Source organism: Staurois parvus, unplaced genomic scaffold, assembly GCF_062004578.1.
Source record: "Staurois parvus isolate SC_StPar_1 unplaced genomic scaffold, SC_StPar_1.0 ptg001083l, whole genome shotgun sequence".
In the NCBI taxonomy this organism is placed as follows: Eukaryota; Metazoa; Chordata; class Amphibia; order Anura; family Ranidae; genus Staurois; species Staurois parvus.
Window position 1 is genome coordinate 947,376 of NW_028318879.1, and position 19,209 is coordinate 966,584.

At 47.3% G+C, this 19,209-nt stretch overlaps 1 protein-coding gene across 1 annotated transcript in view; it reads left to right on the forward strand.

Moving 5' to 3' along the window:
- The window catches only part of LOC149440450 (putative ATP-dependent RNA helicase DDX60), a gene marked incomplete at its 3' end in the record, with an annotated part of 218,315 nt that overhangs the window by 59,327 nt on the left and 139,779 nt on the right, over window positions 1-19,209 (forward strand). Inside the window, 4 exon segments of the mRNA XM_089658599.1 lie at window positions 8,158-8,260; window positions 9,023-9,138; window positions 10,897-11,069; window positions 18,439-18,691. Of these exon segments, the coding sequence (XP_089514725.1) occupies window positions 8,158-8,260; window positions 9,023-9,138; window positions 10,897-11,069; window positions 18,439-18,691 (645 nt within the window).

Below are 19,209 nucleotides of genomic sequence, written 5' to 3' on the forward strand. Positions count from 1 at the left end.
CTCGATCTCCACCCCAGGGCTGCAGTATTAATAATAATTCCCCCCAGCTCAGGGGCGGCAATAATAGCCCTTTGGGGTCTTTTGCAGAGTGCTACCAGAGTCCCACCTCAGTGCAGACTTTCCTGGCAGCTGCACAGCGGTGAGGAAGTGCAAGACTCTCTCCTCAGGCCTCTTAAGGTTTGTCTGGAGCGTCCCGGGTCACCCTAGCAACCGGGGGCGGCGTGCCTCGTCGCCCAGCAACAAGGCACGCCCTCTTGACACTGGCCGTGCTCTCGGGAGCGCGGCCTTTGTCCTCTGAGGAGTGCAACCCCCGGGAAAAACTGTGCCTAAGCTGTTTGTTGGGGCCGTGCGGCGTCAGTATGGCTGCTGTGGCCTGGGCTCCCTGGTGAGTTGCCCGCCCTCTTCCCCCCGGGACATGCAGGCTTCTCAGGGATGGTCCGCATCAAAGGGCCGTGACAGGATGGGGGGGGCAGGAGGGGGAAGTTGCAGAGAGAAATAGAAGCAAGAGACATGCTGCCTAAACACGTGACAGTCAAGAGACAGGCGCCTGCACATTGTGACACTCCTCCCCCTTCCATTTCACAAGTGCCGGCAAGGGGGCCCAACCGGGTTCCCTTGAAGGCACTTGTGGGTCCTAACTCTGCTACTGTGGGTCCTGCTGGCGGGACAGACCGTCCACATTTTGGTGTTGACCTCCCCGTCTATACTGAATGGTGAAATTGTAGGGCGAGGCTCCATCGGGGGAGGTGCCAGTTGTCCCCGGGCACCCTATTTAGCTACCAACTGCAGATAGCTGAATGACGGCTACACTGCGGCCGGCCAGTTTTGGGAGGGTGTCATATGACGTCCTCCTAGAACGCGCTCTCCTGCGCTCCCCCCGGGGGCGTGCACCCGGCGATCTGCGTGATCGCTGTGTCCTACGGACACAGCTGATCACGTGATGTGGTAAAAGGCCAATCACAGCGGCCTTTTACCACGTGATCAGCCGTGTCCAATGACACACTGATCACCAGGAAATGCAATTGCCGGTTCTCGGCTGCACTTTCCTCACGCTGTCAGAGCATGAGGAAAGTACTGCCGAGAAACGGCAGTTGTCAGAGCAGGGATCGGCACCGATGATCAGTGCCCAGCAGTGCTACCCACCAGTTCCGCCCACCTGTGCCACCCAGCAGTGCCACCCACCTGTGCCACCCACCTGTGCCCACCAGTGCCACCCACCAGTGCCCATCAGTGCAGCCCAACAGTGCTGCCAGTCAGTGCCACCAGTCAGTGCCCAGCGGTTGTGCCAGTCAGTGCCCAGCAGTTGCGCTAGTCAATGCCCAGTGCCGCCAGTCAGTGCCCAGCAGTGATGCCAGTCAGTGCCACCTATCAGTGCTGTCTATCAGTGCTGTCTATCAGTGCCGCCTATCCGTGACACCTCATTAGTGCTGCCTATCAGTGCCGCCTATCCGTGCCACATCATTAGTGCTGCCTATCAGTGCCCATCATTACTTCCTATCAGTGCCCATCAGTGCCGCCTATTAGTGCCCATTTTCTTTAGGGCCTAAACTATGGCCAGGCACTCTTTTTCTACTGTAGCGTAAGCAACTTCCCTGTCCAGTAGTTTGCGGCTGAGGAAGGCGACGGGGTGTTCCTTGGCTGAGGACGGCCCCTAGGCCACAGGTGGAGGAGTCTGTCTGTACCAGGAAGCGTCTGTTGTGGTCAGGGGCGGCCAGGATGGGGTTGCTTGCCAGGGCTGACTTGAGGTCACGGAAGGCGGAGTCGCAGGCAGAGGTCCAATTCACCATTCTGGGGCTGCTCTTCCTAGTCAGGTCGGTCAGGGGCTGGGCCGTGGAGCTGAAATTAGGTAAAAATTTACGATAATATCTGGCAGTGCCATGGAACGCCATCACTTGTTTCTTGGGCTGGGGGGTAGGCCAGTCATGGATGGCTTGGACCTTTGCGCGCTCAGGTTTCAATCCCCCTCCCACTCTGTGTCTGAGATACTGCACCTCAGCCATTCCTAGCTGGCATTTGTCCGGTCTCACTGTCAGCCCGGCCCCGCAGATGCGGTCCAGGATGGTCCCCACATGCGACAGATGCTCCTCCCATGTGTCGCTGAAGATGGCTATGTTATCTAGGTAGGCACACGCAAACCCTTGGCACCCCTCCAACAGTTGGCCCACGACCCGTTGGAAGGTGGATGGGGCGTTTTTCATGCCAAAGGGCATGACTAGGAACTCGTACAGGCCGAACGAGGTGATGAAGGCGGAGCGTTCAATGCCCTCCTTGGTGAGGGCGATCTGCCAGTAACACTTACTGAGATCTAGGGTGCTGACGTATTGGTCCCCGGCGAGACGATCTAGTAGGTCGTCTATGCGGGGCATGGGGTAGGCGGCACTGACGGTGTAGTCGTTCAACCTCCGGTAATCCACGCAAAAGCGGGTGCTCCCGTCATTTTTTGGCACCAGCACTACCGGGGAGGCCCAGGGACTATGGGAGGGTCGGACGATGCCGAACTGGAGCATCTCCGAGTGCTCGGCCCGGATGGCTGCCTTCATGAATTCGGGGACTCGGTAGGGGGCCTGCTGGATGGGCTTTTGACCGTGAGTCTCCACATGGTGGAGGATTAACCCAGTACGGCCCGGCCTCTAGTATGGCCCGCATCTGGATTGTTTGGCGGGGGCTCAGCCGAGCCCCCATGGGAATCTGATCTATAGGGGTGGTGGATTTTGTGGCTTGCAAGAGGTCGGGCAGGGTCCCCTCATCGGCCTCCCCTGTGGAGGCGGGGCAAATGGCTAGCACGGGCAGATTCCTGTCATGGTACTCCTTCAGCATATTGATGTGGACCGTGCACTTCTGACGGCCTCAGGCATTGAGGCTAATGACATAGCTAGTCTCGTCTATTTTACGAAGGACCTTGTAGGGTCCTTCCCAGGTGCTGGAGCTTATTCTGGGGATTGGGAACTATCTTGAGCACCTGCTGACCCTCGACAAACTCTCGGCTGCGTGCCCTGCGGTCGTACCACACCTTCTAGCGCGTCTGGGCCACCCGGAGGTGGTCGCGGGCCACGGCGGCCAGGCGGGTCAGTCGCTCCCTCAACTCGAGTATGTAGGGGATGACTGGGCTACCAGTGTCCTCTATTTTCCCTTCCCAATGTTCCCGGAGCAGGGACAGGGTCCTTGCACCCTCCGCCCGTATAGCAGTTCAAAGGGGGAAAACCCCATTGACTCCTGTGGTACCTCCTGGTATGCAAACAGCAGATGAGGGAGGAGCTTCTCTCAGTCTGCCTCCCCGTCAATGAAGGACCTCAGCATGCTCTTCAGGGTCCCGTTGAAGCGCTCGCAGAGGCCATTGGTTGGGGGTGATAGGTAGTTCTCCGGATCGCCCGCACCCCGCACGTGCGCCATAGGGATTGGACTACATCGGACATAAAATGGGTACCCTGGTCAGTCAGGATTTCGCTGGGGAAGCCTACCCGGGAAAAAACCGTGACCAGAGCCTCCGCCACCTTAGGGGCAGAGATGCTGGACAGGGTGACGGCCTCTGGGTAGCGGGTTGCGTAATCCACTACCGCGAGGATGTTTTCCCCGACCTACTGGGGCGGGCCAGTGGTCCTAGGATGTCTACGACTACCCTCTGAAAGGGCTCTTCAATGATGGGCAAGGGGCAGAGCGGGGCCTTGGGGTGGTCCCTTGGGTGTCCCTTCCTCTGACAGGTGTCACAGGTCTGGCAGAAGTGAGCGACGGACTGTGAGATACCTGGCCAATAAAAGGCTTGGGTCAGTTGCTGCTCTGTCCTCCTCTTCCCTGGGTGGCCAGCTACCGGGATCGCATGGGCGATCTGGAGCAGCGGGAACCTAAACAGTCTGGGCACGACCAGTTGTTTGGGGGCAGCATGAGGCTGGACCGGGCGGCTTGGGCCCGCCCGGCGGTACAGCAGCCACTGCTCCCAGGTAAGGGTGGTGTCTGGGTTAGGTGGGGGGTCACTCACCTGGTCCATGAAGGGGAAAGGCCCCGTGGTAGTCTTGTCTGTGGGAAGACCTTGACCTACTTGGCTCCTGATCACAGCCCTGACGTACTGGCACTGCAGCTCCCCCAGATCGGGCTGCCGGCTTCTGGAGGGTTCATCCATTCACTGGGGGGTGGAGGCAGGGGCTCTTCTGCGGGGTTCAGCTCCAGGTAGTTGACAGGGCGGTTGAAGCGACGGCCCCTGGAGGTGGGGCAGTTGGCTTGGACGTGCCCCAGCTGGTTGCATCCATAGCAGCGGTGGTCCAGGGGTGGCCCTGTGAACCGGGCTCGGTATGGAGGCCCCACGGGATTTGCTGCAGTGGGCAGGGGGACCGCCTTGGCAGGGGTGGCTGCAGGATTGAGGGGTGGCCGGACGGGTGGCGGGGCCTTTGGCAGCTCGGAGGCCTGTCTTTTCCAATGGGGATTGATGGCAAGGACCTCGTCGGCCAGGGCAGCGGCCTTCACAGGGGTGGTAGGGGCTCTTTCTCTTACCCATCTGCGCACCTCCACAGGGCATTGAGCGGAAAATTGTTCTTTCAGGAAGGCCTGAATATTTTCCTCTCTGGTGCAGGCCTGCTCCCCTTCTGGCCACCGCCGGCAGGACTGCGACATCTTGTGAGCGTACATTTTGTAGGATGGCTCGGCATGGCAGGTCATAGAAACGCGCCCGGTGTGTCTCTGGGGTTACCGCGTAATATTCCAACACGGTCTGTGTGACCCACGTGTAATCTCGGTTCTCTTGGGAATCCAGTGTACGGTAGGCTGCGGCTGCACCCCCTTCTAGCAGACCCACGAGTTGCTGTAGCCAATCTGTTTGCGGCACCTTCATGAGTTGGCACAAATGCTCAAAGTCTTGAAAAAAACCCTCCACATCCCCGGTGGCTTCGTTAAAGGGCTTAAAGTCTTTGCGGGGAGGGGGGGAGCCCACGGTCCTGGGGCTGGTGGGAAAACTTAGATTTCGGTGGCTCCCTTGGCTCTTCCTCTCATGGGTCCTCCCGATAGCCTCCCACTTGTCATCTACCGTGGCGTCTGACCCCAGGATGGCCGTCTCCTCTTCCACCCAAGCAAGCCAGGGGCTTTTGGATCCTTGGTTATGGCTTTCGGGGGAGGCCAGGGTTGGTCTGCACTCCTCCCTTGCTGGAGTGCCTTGGGGGTCAGCCTCCTCAATGGCCGTGACCAGGTTTTCTTTGGCTAAGCCCCTCCAGGTGAGGGACAGCTCCTTGGCCCTCTCCTGCAAACATGACATAGTCTAGTTTCTGTACTCACTGGCCCGAGCCTGGTTTGGCATCAGCTGGCTCTCGTTATCTGCCATCTCTCTTAGTGTTCTGATCCCACTGCTGTCAACTAGTATGTGACTGAGCGTAGGCAGGACAGAACACATAAAGAAGATGGTAAACACACAAAGCTTTATTAAGGAAATGACAGTTACTCAATTGGTGTCTGCAGGTAGCGTGGCAGCACCCAGTCCAGGGGAATAGCAAGGAGAGGGCTCAAAATAAGTGTAATCCATCCCAGGGGGGGGCAAGGTTAGAGTCTCTAGCAATTTGTAATCCAAGTAGGGAGCAAAGGGGGAACAGAGTTCAAGGACAGTCCAGGGGGGATAAACAGGGGTGCATACACTCACGGCTCCGGCAGGGATGCCCGGGTTCACAGCAGTTGACAGTCCAGGGGGCGACCCACCTCAGTACACAACAGAGGGTCCTAACAACAGGTACCAGTCCTGAGTACAAGCATTGTACTCTGTGGGGAATAATCCTCCCAATCTTAGCATCAGCGTCAGCAGTAGTAATAATCCTCCCAAGCGTTGGGTATTGCTGTAGCATGTCAGTAGTGGGAATAATCCCCTCAACCTCCACCCCAGGGCAGCAGTATTAATAATAATTCCCCCCAGCTCAGGGGCGGCAATAATAGCCCTTTGAGGTCTTTTGACGAGTGCTACCAGAGTCCCGACTCAGTGCAGACTTTCCTGACAGCTGCACAGCGGTGCAGAAGTCCAAGACTCTCTCCTCAGGCCTCTTAAGGTCTGTCTGGAGCGTCCCTGGTTGCCCTAACAACCGGGGGCAGGGTGCCTCATCGCCCGGCAACGAGGCACGCCCTTTTGACATGGGTCGTGCTTTCGGGAGCGCGGCCTTTGTCCTCTGAGGAGTGCAACCCCCGGGAAAAACTGTGCCTAAGCTGTTTGTTGGGGCCGTGCGGCGTCAGTATGGCTGCTGTGGCCTGGGCTCCCTGGGGAGTTGCCTGCCCTCTTCCCCCCCCCCCCGGACATGTGGGCTTCTCAGGGACAGGAGAGGGGGGAGTGACGAAAGTCGCACCTCTCCTCCTGGATGGTCCGCATCAAAGGGCTGTGACAGGATGGGGGGGGGCAGGAGGGGGAAGCTGCAGAGAGGGAGAGAAGCAAGAGACATGCTGCCTAAACACGTGACAGTCAAGAGACAGGCGCCTGCACATTGTGACAGGTGTATATGATGCCCAAGGGAACCGATATCTGGGAACAACTTCCTGAACTATTCACAGATTCTCTCCTCTGTCACAGTCTCTGTTGCAATGCTAGCCAGCAGCTCCAGTTGTACTATCCCAGACCCTAAATGTACTCCTCTTCACCCAGCAATCTGGAGACATTCTTTCTAAGCAGGGGATCTGGCCCCTGTTTCTTTAAATGGGTAACAGTCCCTAGTAGGGGGTTAATCTGGTTTCCCACCAGAGTGCTCCTTCCCCTATCTGCCCAGGGGGTGCAGGTGTATTCACTCAGATCCTTATCGGTACGGCTTGTGGAATGGTTGCTGCTACCAGGTCTATCAGCTGGGCTGCTCCTTCCCTGCCATACAGGTGGTCCTCTCTCAAGGAGCCAATGAGTCCTGAGTTTTCCTCCTTTCCAGCTCCAGGCTCGCAGGCAGGCCCCATCCCACTAGGTGTCCTGGCAGCCTTCTTCCTCCAGCCTCACATCTTCCTGCCCCACACTCCTCTCCTACCACCACACTCCTGCTACTGAGCAGTCTCCACTTTTAAGGGAATCCCAGCCTCTTGCCAAGCCTCCTGCTGGGGATTGGCAGAGGTCCCTCAAGAGTGTAGCCAGCCACTCCTCAGATCCATCCACTGCCTCCAAGACCCTCCTTTGAAAGCCTCAGAGCAGAGGGGAAATTCCAGATGGGCTGGCCTGCAGAGTCTCTCAGTCCTGGACAGAGTTTGACCCCTCTGACTATCTCGCCTGAGCTGTTAATCAGCTCCTCAATAACCACCAGGGTCTAGCTCCCCCTAGCTAAACTAGGAGGGTGCTACAAAATTAATAATCAGTTGCTGCACCTGCAGGGCTCTAATGAAGAAAGTGTCAGGGTGTACATCCCTTTAGACTTATTTCCCCTTTGGGAGTATATAACCAAAAATGGCATTTCTATTGGAGGGGATGCCCAAAATCTGACTTGTATGTTAGGCCCCTTTCACATGGGGCGGACCTGTCAGTGGATCCGCTTGCTCAGAAGGGGATCTCTCTTCTGATCCCTGCTGAGAAAGCAGATGACAGGTCCGTCTCTGCTCCTCTGCTGCAGAGTGGACACAGACACCGCCTGTTTGTTTCCAGCTGACTGCCATCCCATCTGATCCAACGGATGGAAGGAAGGGGAATAGATCCCCATCCGTCTTTTTGGCAGATCGAATTGGATGTTGGTGGGTGAAAACAGACACATGCTGCTCCATAGAGTAGAATAGAGGACCCGATCGGAACGCCCATGTGAAAGGGGCCTTAGTGCAGAATTCTCTGAAAATCAGTAAGCCAATCACACAAGCAGGAAATGGGGGCATTCTGTAAACTGTGTACAGAAGGCCTCCAGGTTGCCATATTGAATTGCATTTTACAGAAAATCACAGGGCTACAGATTGAAAAGGAAAGTTAATTTTTAATAGTATTCAATTACAGTATGACTTGTGTCACAATTATACTGTATATGCTATATTTTTATTTGCTTTTTTTTCCCACAAAGGTGAATTACCCTTTTACGAGCTCTTAATACCCCATTACATACTTTGTGTAAACTACACTCAAATTGAAGCTGCAATATCTATAAAATTTAGGGTTCACACTCATGAGCATAGAAGAGGAGATTTCAGCCAAACAATTCTTACTGGTGTTTAAACATTCTTTTTTTTTTTTAATTTCTGCTTTCTTTTTCCAAGTGAAACAAAAAGATATGCTTCCTACAGGGTTGTTACCTATGCAAAGTGATATAATTGAAGATTATGCTGGGGATGCTATAAAGGAATTACCAATGTTAAGCAGGTAAAACATGTTATTGTTACATATTACATATTTAATGCTCTGTTATGAATACTGTGTTGTGTCCAGGGGCGGACTGACCATTAGAGCACTCGGGCACTGCCCGAGGGTCCGGGGTCAGTAGGGGGCCCCATGAAATGCCCCTGGTACCTTTCATTGGCTTTTTCATAGGCTTTTTTGGGTGTGGGCGAGGACACAGGGGCCCCATGATCCCCTATTGCCCGGGGACCCCATGAGTTGTCAGTCCTCCCCTGGTTGTGTCTTTTTTGTGAGGAGTGTGGGGATAATGTTGTGTTAAAATTTATATAAGCCCAATCACTAAAAAAATTAGCATGTTATTGTAATTTCAAAAGTAATTTTCAGTAATTCTAATTTTGAAGCTTTCATTAAAATAGTACATGGCAATCCTGTCATGAAAGTCCATGCTTGGGCCCTTCCTGTTATAGAGTGAAAGCACCCTCTCCCTGTCTTTCAAGTCTGTCCCTGTGTTGTCACTCTATCACTTAAATTCCCTTTATTCCACATTCTGATGCTCAGTTTGAACTTCATCAAGTCGTCTTCACCACGTCTAGATGCCTAAATGCATTGAGTTACTGCCATGTGATTGGTGTATTAGCAATTTGTGTTGCCAAGCAATTGAACAGGTGTACCTAATAAAGTGGCCAGTGAGTGTATATTTTGACTAGATAAATTTAATGACCTTTTTTTGTTCATGTTCACAAAAATGCTCCATTATTTTATTCTTTATATTTTGTTATAATTTAGCGATGATCCTGTTTTTTCTTTGCTGTTAAAAAAAAAACCATATGATGAACTGAAGCATTGGCATACAGGTCGGCCACTTAGTGACGATTATGACAGGACAAAGAATGAGCAACGTGGTAAGGCGTAAACAGAACAAACTATATAGAGCCATTATATTGATTTCATTACTGATTAGGTACAATAAATCAATATTCATTGATTAGGTAAATATTAGGTAAATAAATATGTTATTGAGCTAGAATTGCTAAACCAATCAGCCCTCTGCACATTCCCTAAACAGTTTCAGACTTTGGACTTGCTAGACAGGCCCAGAAAAACTCCTGAAAAGTACCTTATGTGTGTCTAGCTATTTCCTGCCCAGCCTATAGTAAAATAACGGGCGGGCGAACCTCTCGTCCCTCCGGTAGGGCATCATTTGACATCCTTCCTGAATCGTGGCTTGCGTGTGCCCGCAGGGCCACGCTGTAGCAAGATCTGTCACCAACTGTGTACCTCGGACACGGCCGATAACAGATCTGTGTACCGGCCCCATTGCCAGTACCATTTGACCTGCTGTGACCAATTCAGCAGGTCACATGAAAGTTGTATACAATGGATGGCTTCCTTTCATTCCATCCATTGTATACAAGTGTGTCTAGCTGTGAATGGTCACAGTGATCACATGCACAGGCTGGGCCAATCACAGCCCATCTGTGTAATGTGATTAGCCGTGGCCAATCACAGCTAATCACAACAAAAAACCTGAATTAATCGATTTCACTTAGTTAAATGCTTGCTTATAGCAAAGAAATTCTTTGCTTTAAGCAATCAAATTGTGTAAAAAAAAAAAAAATACTGATCACTTCCCCAAAGTAGTACAATGTGCAGGAAGAGCGCTTCCTGCTTCAGTGATCACTGTGACAGCAAATCTCAGTGATCATTCTGTGTAATTTGGTTCTGGTTCACACATATGGGGTACATGTGTAAATCACACATTTCTACACCCAAAACATGCTGCTGAAATAGGCCTGGTTCACACCAGTGCTTTTCACTTTATGCAGAAACACCGTTTAACGTGGTTTCCTATGGGACACATTCGCATCTATGTGTTTTTGAAAAGGGTCAGAGACTTTTTTTAAACGCAAAACATTGCATTTTGGTTCAATAAACTTCAATGGAGACACTTCAGAAAAGGTGTGTAGTGCGTTTTTTAATGCTATTTGCAAAACACATTAAAAAAAGTCAAAAATGCAAAACGCAGTGCAGAAATGAACAAAACACAAACTGCATTGGTGTGAACCAGGGCTTACAGACATACTTAATCTAAAAGGTGTGCAAAAACAATATCTCTGTAGTGATCAATACAAAAATATGTGTGTAAAAAAAAAAAGTTAACTCATATTAAACCATAATGAGCAATGTGCATCAAATAAATGGTGAAATAGCAGTCCCATAACAAATAATTCACTTATGAATAACAATGATGTTAATGTTAACTCTCCTCACTGATATAACTTCAGCTCCCCGCACCCTGCTTTTCAGAGCTGAGAGATTCTGTGTAAATTCTGCACTTTGAATGGATGTAGGAGAAAAATGGATGTAGATAAACAGGTACACCTTATGTAGAAGGATTTGTTTAATCTCTGTGTATCCCCTGAAGCCAGTCACTTCACTGGGTATGTGTGAGGGTTTACAACCACTTTAATCTAATTATAACAGATGTTAAACTCACTGGCCTGCACTGTAGTTGCCAGCTTCTTCAGCTTATCAGCTAGTACAATCAGAAAAGTTCACTAACAGACCTTGCTATTTATGAATTCATACTATTTTTTCTTTAAATCTCTACTTGCATGGCTAATTATATAGAATAATTTGAAACAAGTTTTTTTGGGCAGATGTTCTGAAAGACAAAAAGGCATTAAAACAATACCAAAAACTCCAGCTACATAATTATCGATATGGGCAGACGTTAGGGGTGAAAACATCAACAAAAATAGCAGTAAAAGATGATCAACCGGATGAGAAAAAGTATGTTCATAAAGCTTCTGCTAAGAAAAAACCACCTCAGGTGAGTACCGCACTGATCACATTATAAATGTCTGTTCACAATTAAAGAGAAACTGTGCATGTCAATTGTATTACACGTATATTTTAAAAAAGATTTTCAAGATGTGTTATGTCTTTTTTCATTATTTGTATATATATTTTTTTACAAACATTTCTATCAAGTGCCTTTACTGTGTTTGCAGTACATTGTGGGGTTTCTAATAGGAAAGCCGAGCACTGGCGGCATAGTTGACTGCATTCACAGACTGAGGAGGGGGTTAGTCCCTCCTCTCACTGTGTGTTCACATGTGTGTGCCTGTGTTTGTAAAAAATAAATAATATATTAATTAACATAAATAAACAGAATTTTTTTTAGTTCTGAGTAGAATAGAGTTGAATCTTTGATGCTGTAATCATCTAGAGCAGTGGTCTTCAAACTGCGGCCCGGGGGCCGGATTCAGCCCTTTGATTGCTTTTATCTGGCCCTTGGGGCACTCTTTCATCCACTGATGCCAACAATGGGGCATAATGCCTCCCACTAACACCAATTATGGGGCACAATTTCTCCAAATGACACCAATTTTGGACAAAATACCTCCCACTGACAACAACAATGGTGCCCAATTCTTCACAATGATTAACAATGGGGCCCAATGACACCAATGATGGGGCACAATTCCTCCCAATGACACCAAAGAAGGGGCATGGTTTATTCCCACTGATGTCAGGATATTATCTACTCCCGATGGCTACACTCCAGCCCCCCTAAAGTCTGAAGGACAGTAAACTGACCCTTTGTTTAGAAAGTTTGGAGACCCCAGTTCTAGAGGAGCATAGTCAGGAGGCGTTCAAGCTGAACTTCTCTATATAGTGGCTGGGTTCCGGTGTGTGGCGTGTGGCGTTTCCACCTTCTGTCTTCTGATCTATTTCAGCTAGTTTGGATAAGCTTGTTTACATTGGCACCTGATTTGTGCCTTGGACTGCAGGGGAAAGTGCCCGTTTTTTACTTGTAATGGTGTGCTGCATATCTGCCTTCTCCTCCTCCTCCTCAACCCCCCCCCCCAGACCTCCCCTCTGTCCTCCTCAGACCCATCTCTTCTCCTCCGATCCCCCTCCCTTCTTTAGGCCCTCCTTAGACTTCCCCTTTCTCCTCCTCAGACCCCTTTCTCCTCCTCTGCACATCCTCCGGCTCACACTGCATTTTTTTTCCTCTGTGTCTAGGGCCCAACTAGAGATCCTGCACATGGGCCCAGTGATCTCATAAAACTAAAAATAAAACTTTCTTCATGTATCCTATGTTAAGGTCTGCAGCCAGTAGAACATGCAATATGGATAGAATTACCCATCCTCTCACCCTATAAGACTGATCACATACCTGGAAGGAGACTGAGATGTTCAGGGCGGTCTCCTTTGCTTCTTTAGCTCAAGAGCCCCTGGAAGTGCGAAAAACAGTGCTAAGTTGTAGGAGTTCCACGAGTTCTGGATTGAGTTCCTTCATGAATGGATGAAGGTTAAGTCAACACAGTTGGACAGAACCAGCAGGATGTTCAGCAGAAGCCACAGACAGTGATGAATGAAGAATCAGAGTATCAAAGCTGATATAGGCAGGTAGTGGTGTCCCACATAGGAGACAGCAGTCAGATCACACAGCAGGCCAGGATGGACTTCCAGTGTATATTGAAGTACCAAAGTAAAGGTAGTAGCAGGTCAATCATTAAATCGTAGATAGGATAAGGGTAAGAAACATAGTCAAGGTCAGGAACCAGAAGATAAGAAGTCTAAAGGCAGGTCAGAAGCAAAGCTGGGTCTGCAATGGTAAATACACAGCAAGCACAGGTCCAGTCACAGGTAATCTAAGTCAGCACTGACTCTGAGCTAGGGTGTGCTTTAAATAGGCTGTTTGACACCAAGTTAACGCTGGGTATGCTTGTGCATGCTCTGTGAAACACATGCACAAATGTATACATACTTGTATGCAGGAACACATCCATCCACAAGTCTGTGAGCAGTAGACATGTGCAGTTTGTTTCATTCCGAATTGAAATTCGGACAAATTTTCCATTATTCAGAGATTCGGATGTATCCAAATTCTGAATTACAATGGTAACAAATTTAAATGAATCTGAAATAACGAAATATAATTCAATAAAATTGAACAGAAAATAAAGAAATAGAATAGAAAATAAAAGAATAGAGGAAAAAAGAACAGAATAGAAAATAAAAGAATAGAACAGAATACAGTAGAAAATATAGAAATTAAACAGAACAAAATAGAATAGAAACTAAAGGAATGAAAAATAATAGAATTCATTAAAATAGAATAGATTAAAATAAGATTAGAATAGAAAGTCAAAGAATAAAATAGAAAGTAATAGAATCAATTAGAATAGAATAGAAAATATTACAGTAGAAAATCAAAGATAGAATAGAAAATAATTGAGTAAAACAGAGCAAAATAGAACAGAAATTAAAGGAACAGAATAGAATCAACTAGAATAGAATAGAATAGAAAAGATTAGACTAGAACATAAAAGAATAGAAAACATTAGAATAGAGAATCAAAGAATAGAATAGTATATAAAAACAATATTCACATTTTGAATAGAATGAATTTGAATTTGAACAGAATGCATTAAAATAGAATATAAAATAATAGAAAAGAATAGAATAGATTAGAAAAGACTAAAACACTTTACAAAAAATTGTGAGCTGCGCTATGGTGAAGTGAGTAGTGATTAACAAGGGCACTGTGAAAATTTTGCTGAAATAGAAATTTCCAATATGGTCACGCAACTCTTCATATAGCCTATATACAATCAAAAACACATGGATTGTGGATTAGGGATTGTAACGTTAGAATTATTATCAAAACTGTTAGAATTATTATCGAAACCGTTAGAATTGTTTTCGAATTAGTTCGAAATTTCAAAATTGGTCGAATTCGAATAAATGGCATGAATTTAAAAAACAAATTTAATCGAACAAAACAAAATTAGTCAAATAACAAAAAAAACTATTTTTTTTAATTTTGCACTTGAACAAAACGAAATTAGTCAAATAACAAAAAAAACCTATTTTTTTCATTTTGCACTTGTCTAGTGAGCAGAGCCATGTGCTAGCAAATGGGTGTATGCCAGAGACAGCTGGCTAACAGGTATTCCCAGATATCTGAGTTCCCTGACTTTCTTTCCCTAACCTTTTTAGAACAAAAACAGACCAGAAATCAGACAAACGTAAAGAATAAAGGATGATATAACCATAGCATATCCACCATATTCATAATTCCATACACTAGAGTTCATTAGCCTACCAGACTTAACAAACATTTAGATTGACTCTAGCCCAGAAGATGAATCTTTTGCAGCTTGTTTGACTACAATCTTGTTTTTTGATTTATTAAGCAGGCTAAACAATAGAAATTCAGCCTATGACTGAATTTGCGATCCTTGAAACACAAGTGAATTTACACTTTTGTTTTACTGAGATTTTGTCAAAGAATGTTGTTGTGATGGGAGTGACTTTTGGGGGTGGGGGGACTCCTGTATCATCTTCCCAAATTCTTATGTTTAACTCACCCTGTTCCTGTTAAGGGGGCGGGCTGATGATGTGTTTCCTGTAGCCCTTCCCATTGATGTGGCGGGCTGATGATGTGTTTCCTGTTCCTGGCTGTGTTTCCCCGCCCTCTGTGTATATATATTGTGTTTTGTGTAAAAATAAAGGAGTTGACTTCCTGTCTTATACAGAGTCGGGTGCTGTCTTATTTTCTGCATGATCAGCGGGTGGTGTCCGGGGATTTGTGTTCGGACAGGAAAGCTGCAGTATAATGGAAAATACCCAAGTGCGGTCTGGAGTCCGGTTCCGTTACAGTTGTTTTTTAGCAGTGTTAGCAAAAGAACTTATGCGCTGCCACTGGCTTGTCCTATAAATATTGCTACCACCTACATCTGCTGTGTTCCCACACCTATAAAGGAAAAGTACACTAATTAAGTGCAGCACTGGCCTTAACACTAAATATGAGTGAACAAAATAAATAATGTAATCTCAAACAGATAAGTGATGTTACCTCCAGTACGTGAGATTGATTGCTTTTAGCTTACTACATATTTTTCTAGTGACATGCTGGTCTTTATATATGTGAAATTGAGTGAAATTCCTTTAAAAATATAGCATTACTTTATTTTAAATTATATTGCACCATTTGCAATCTCTCATTTTTTGGAGTGTTGCCTCTGTATGTGGAGGGAGGAACAGGATCTCTTAAAGGGCCCTACACATGCCATCTCTTACCTCCAGTGTGCATCCTGAAAGACGCAAGTACCGCCAGTGATCCCTGAGCTGAGGATTTAGCACATGAGACTTATGTATATATTATATAGGTCCACTCCTAAAGGTGAGCAAATAAGATGCACAGTGGTGGAACCCAGGGCCGGTGCTTCTACTAGGCAAAATAGGCCGCTGCCTAGGGCGCACTGCCACCTAGGGGCACCTGGGCGAAGCACAGGCCGGAACTCCATGTGGGACACAGGCACATCATGCATAATCCTCCAGCTGAGAGGAGGGACTGCAGAGGGGAGGAAGAAAGGACAGAGGAAGATGCTGAGTGTCTGGGACCAGTGTAGCAGCTGAGCTGCCAATCCTTCCAGTGGTCCTCTCAGACTCAGTCTCTTTTTTCAACACACTGCTATTATTTTGAACACAACTGTATATATATTTGCTTGAGATTATACTATATATTTTTTCACTCACATACAGTCTTAGTGGCAGTACTGCACTTAATCATTGTGTAAGTTTTTAGCAGATGAAAGAGTGAAGGCCAACAAGGTGAAAAGTAATTGCAAAAGGTTATCTATAGGCGTGTGCAAGGGGTGTGTCGAGTGTGCTTGGCACACCCTAATTCAGGGGTCGGCAACACATCGATTTTGATCTACTCATCAATCACAGGCTGTGATGGGTAGACCATGATCCTTCCTTACCAACCCCTAGAACCTGGACAGGAGGGGCAGCATTTACTGGAACTGTTCTGTATTTTCCTCCTGCAGCAGCTGAAAGATGGCTTCTCCTACATTATTATTATTATTATACAGTGTTTATATAGCGCCAAAATGTTTGCTCAGCGCTGTACAATATAGTGGGGGACAGTACATGAGACAATACAGTAACAAAACAATATACGAGAGGTTCGAGGGCCCTGCTCTTTCAAGCTCACAATCTAGGAGGGAGGGGATATTGGTACAGGAGGAAGTGGCTGTGGGGGATGGAGTGGTAGGAGGAGTGGAGGCGATCGGCTGGTAGGTGATGGTGGGGTAGGCTTCCCTGAAGAGATGGGTTTTCAGGGTGCGCCTAAAGATGAGGAGGGTAGGTGACAGTCTGATGGATTGGGGTAGTAAGTTCCACAGGATGGGGTAAGTCCTGGAGAAGTCCTGCAGTCGGGTGGGTGAGGAGGAGACCAGGGAGCTAGAAAGTAGGAGGTCTTGTGAGGAGCGAAGAGTACGGCTTGGGTGGTATTTGGGTATCAGATCGGTGAGGTAGTTTGGGGCAGTGTTATGAATTGCTTTCTATGTCAGTAGTTTGAATTTAATGCGTTGGGCAATCAGAAGCCAATGGAGGGAATGACAGAAGGGGGTGGCAGAAGAGGAGCAGTTGGTAAGGTGGATGAGTCTGGCCGCTGAGTTCAGGAGATAGATTGAAGCAGGGATAGTCTGTGATGAGGTAGGCCGGTGAGGAGGGAGTTGCAGTAGTCGAGTCGTGAGATAATAAGGGAGTAAATGAGTTGTTTAGTAGTGTCTGGGGTTAGGAACGTACGTATTTTGGAGATGTTGTAGAGGTGGAGCCTGCATGAGTTAGCCAGCGATTGGACATGGGGTTGGAAGGACAGATTTGAGTCTAGAGTGACACCTAGGACTTTGGCTTGCGGGGTGGGGCTGATGGTGGCGTTGTTGGTCGTGATGGAGAGGGTGGGGGCGCAGGCTGGGGGTAAAATTAGGAGCTCGGTTTTGGAAAGGTTTAACTTGAGGAAGTGGAGTGACATCCAGTCTGATATGTCGTTCAGTAGGCAGGTTATTCGGGAGGAGACTGAAAGGGTGAGGCGAGGGGTAGAGAGGTAGATTTGTGTGTAGTTGAAGCCGTGGGAGTGTATCAGTTGGCCAAGGGAGGAGGTGTAGATGGAGAAGAGAAGGGGCCCGAGGACAGAGCCTTGGGGGACCCCAACAGAGAGGGGGAGGTGGTAGCATTATAGGTAACACTGAAGGTGCACTTGGATAGATAGGAGGAGAGCCAGGAGAGAACGGAGTCTCTGATGCCAAGGGAGTATAGTTTATTAAGGAGGAGGGGGTGGTCAACTGTGTCAAAGGCCGCGGAGAGGTCAAGGAGTAGGAGGACTGAGTAGTGGCCATTAGCTTTGGTGGTTAGCAGATCATTAGTGATTTTGAGTAGGGCGGTTTCGGTGGAGTGCAGGAGATGGAAGCCAAACTGTAGTGGATCAAGGAGGTTGTTGTCATTGAGGTGGGAGCTTAGGCGATTGTAGACTAAGCGCTCGAGGGGTTTGGATGAGAATGGCAGCAGGGACATTCCTTCCTGCTGTCATTCAGCTCCCACAGGACCACAATACAGGAGATTGGTATAATTTATATGCCACCTCCACCACCCCTCCTGTTCCTATTCCTCTTATTTCTGCGGCCCCTTCCTTTTCTGAATGAACACAGTGAGCGATTGTTACTTAATCACTCATGATCACTCACTATGTTCATTCATAACTGCAGCATGGTAAACTGTTTGCTATGCTTCAGTTTGTGAATGAACAGGAAGCTGCAGAGCACAGGGCACTTTCAATTCAATCATCTGTCCAATACAGCTGATGTTGCAGAGGAAGGATCTGGGGAATCTCTGTCCTCAGCCCCTTTCTCTGTCTCAAAAGGGAGACATCAGGAGTCTATTTTGACCCCTGATATTTCACCAAAGCCCACAGGGCTCCTAAAAAAATGACATTGTAAAATAATAATAAAAATAATATTGTAAAAAAATAAATAAATAATAAAAATGGAAAACTACTGACACCATCCAATGCTCTACTGATATTGTCCACTGCTCTACTGGCTAATTTCACTGTCCTACTGAAACTAACCTCTGCCCTACTGACACGTCCACTGCTCCACTGACTGACACTATCCACTCTCATTATCCACTCTCATACTAGCACCAACCTCTAACCTACTGACATGCCCACTGCTCTACTGACACCAGTCATTGCCCTACTGACACTGTCAATGTTTTTATACATTTTAAAATGTTTGTTTATATGATGAGGAGGGAACTCAAGAGCCAGACTCTCTGCAAAATATAATATGCCAGTATTTGATTAACGACTGATGAATTCACCCATTCTTTTATCTCAGATGAAAAAAAAGGACCAAATAAAAGAAGAGAACCTAAGAAAAAGAGAAATCATTAAAGAAAACAAAGAGCAAGAGAAATGGAACAACTTGACATCATCTTTAAAAAAACAACTCGGGGGAAATTTTAGCTCTGGAATATCACAGTTGGAAAAATCTATGAATTCTTTGCAGACACATACAGTCAGATATCGTGCACAGTTAGATGCACTAACCATGTGTTTTGAAATATGGATTGAACACTACAAAACTGTGTGTACGTATTATATGGTATAGTATTTACTGTAAAGTAATTGATAAAATATACAAAACTGACAATAATATTACATGATTAGTAGTCCATAATTTAAACCAGCATTTCTGAATGAAGGCTGTAGGGGCATAAATAAATAATTTATATGTCTATGGCTATGCATTCTCAGATGCTTGTGCTTTCTGTACTGTCTCACTTTCCTCTTTATTTCATTTGTTCCCAGATGAAAAGCAAAAAATAATCTGTATGTAGGCTCCAAGCCGACATGGTTTAAGCTTGAATGAATCTAACAAATCTTTTCCCCTGCCCCTGCATAAAAGTGGTGGGCTTTTCAAGCACCCAGCACTGCAATGTGGAAGGAACACATGCAGGGCCGAATGGGGTATGCAAAAGGGACAGGAAAATGAACAGAAAATGTGTACACATATCAGTCATAACATTTTGACCACCCACCATAACATTATGACCACTTATCTAATATTGAGTAAGTCGCCCTTTTGCTGCCAAAACAGCCTTACCTG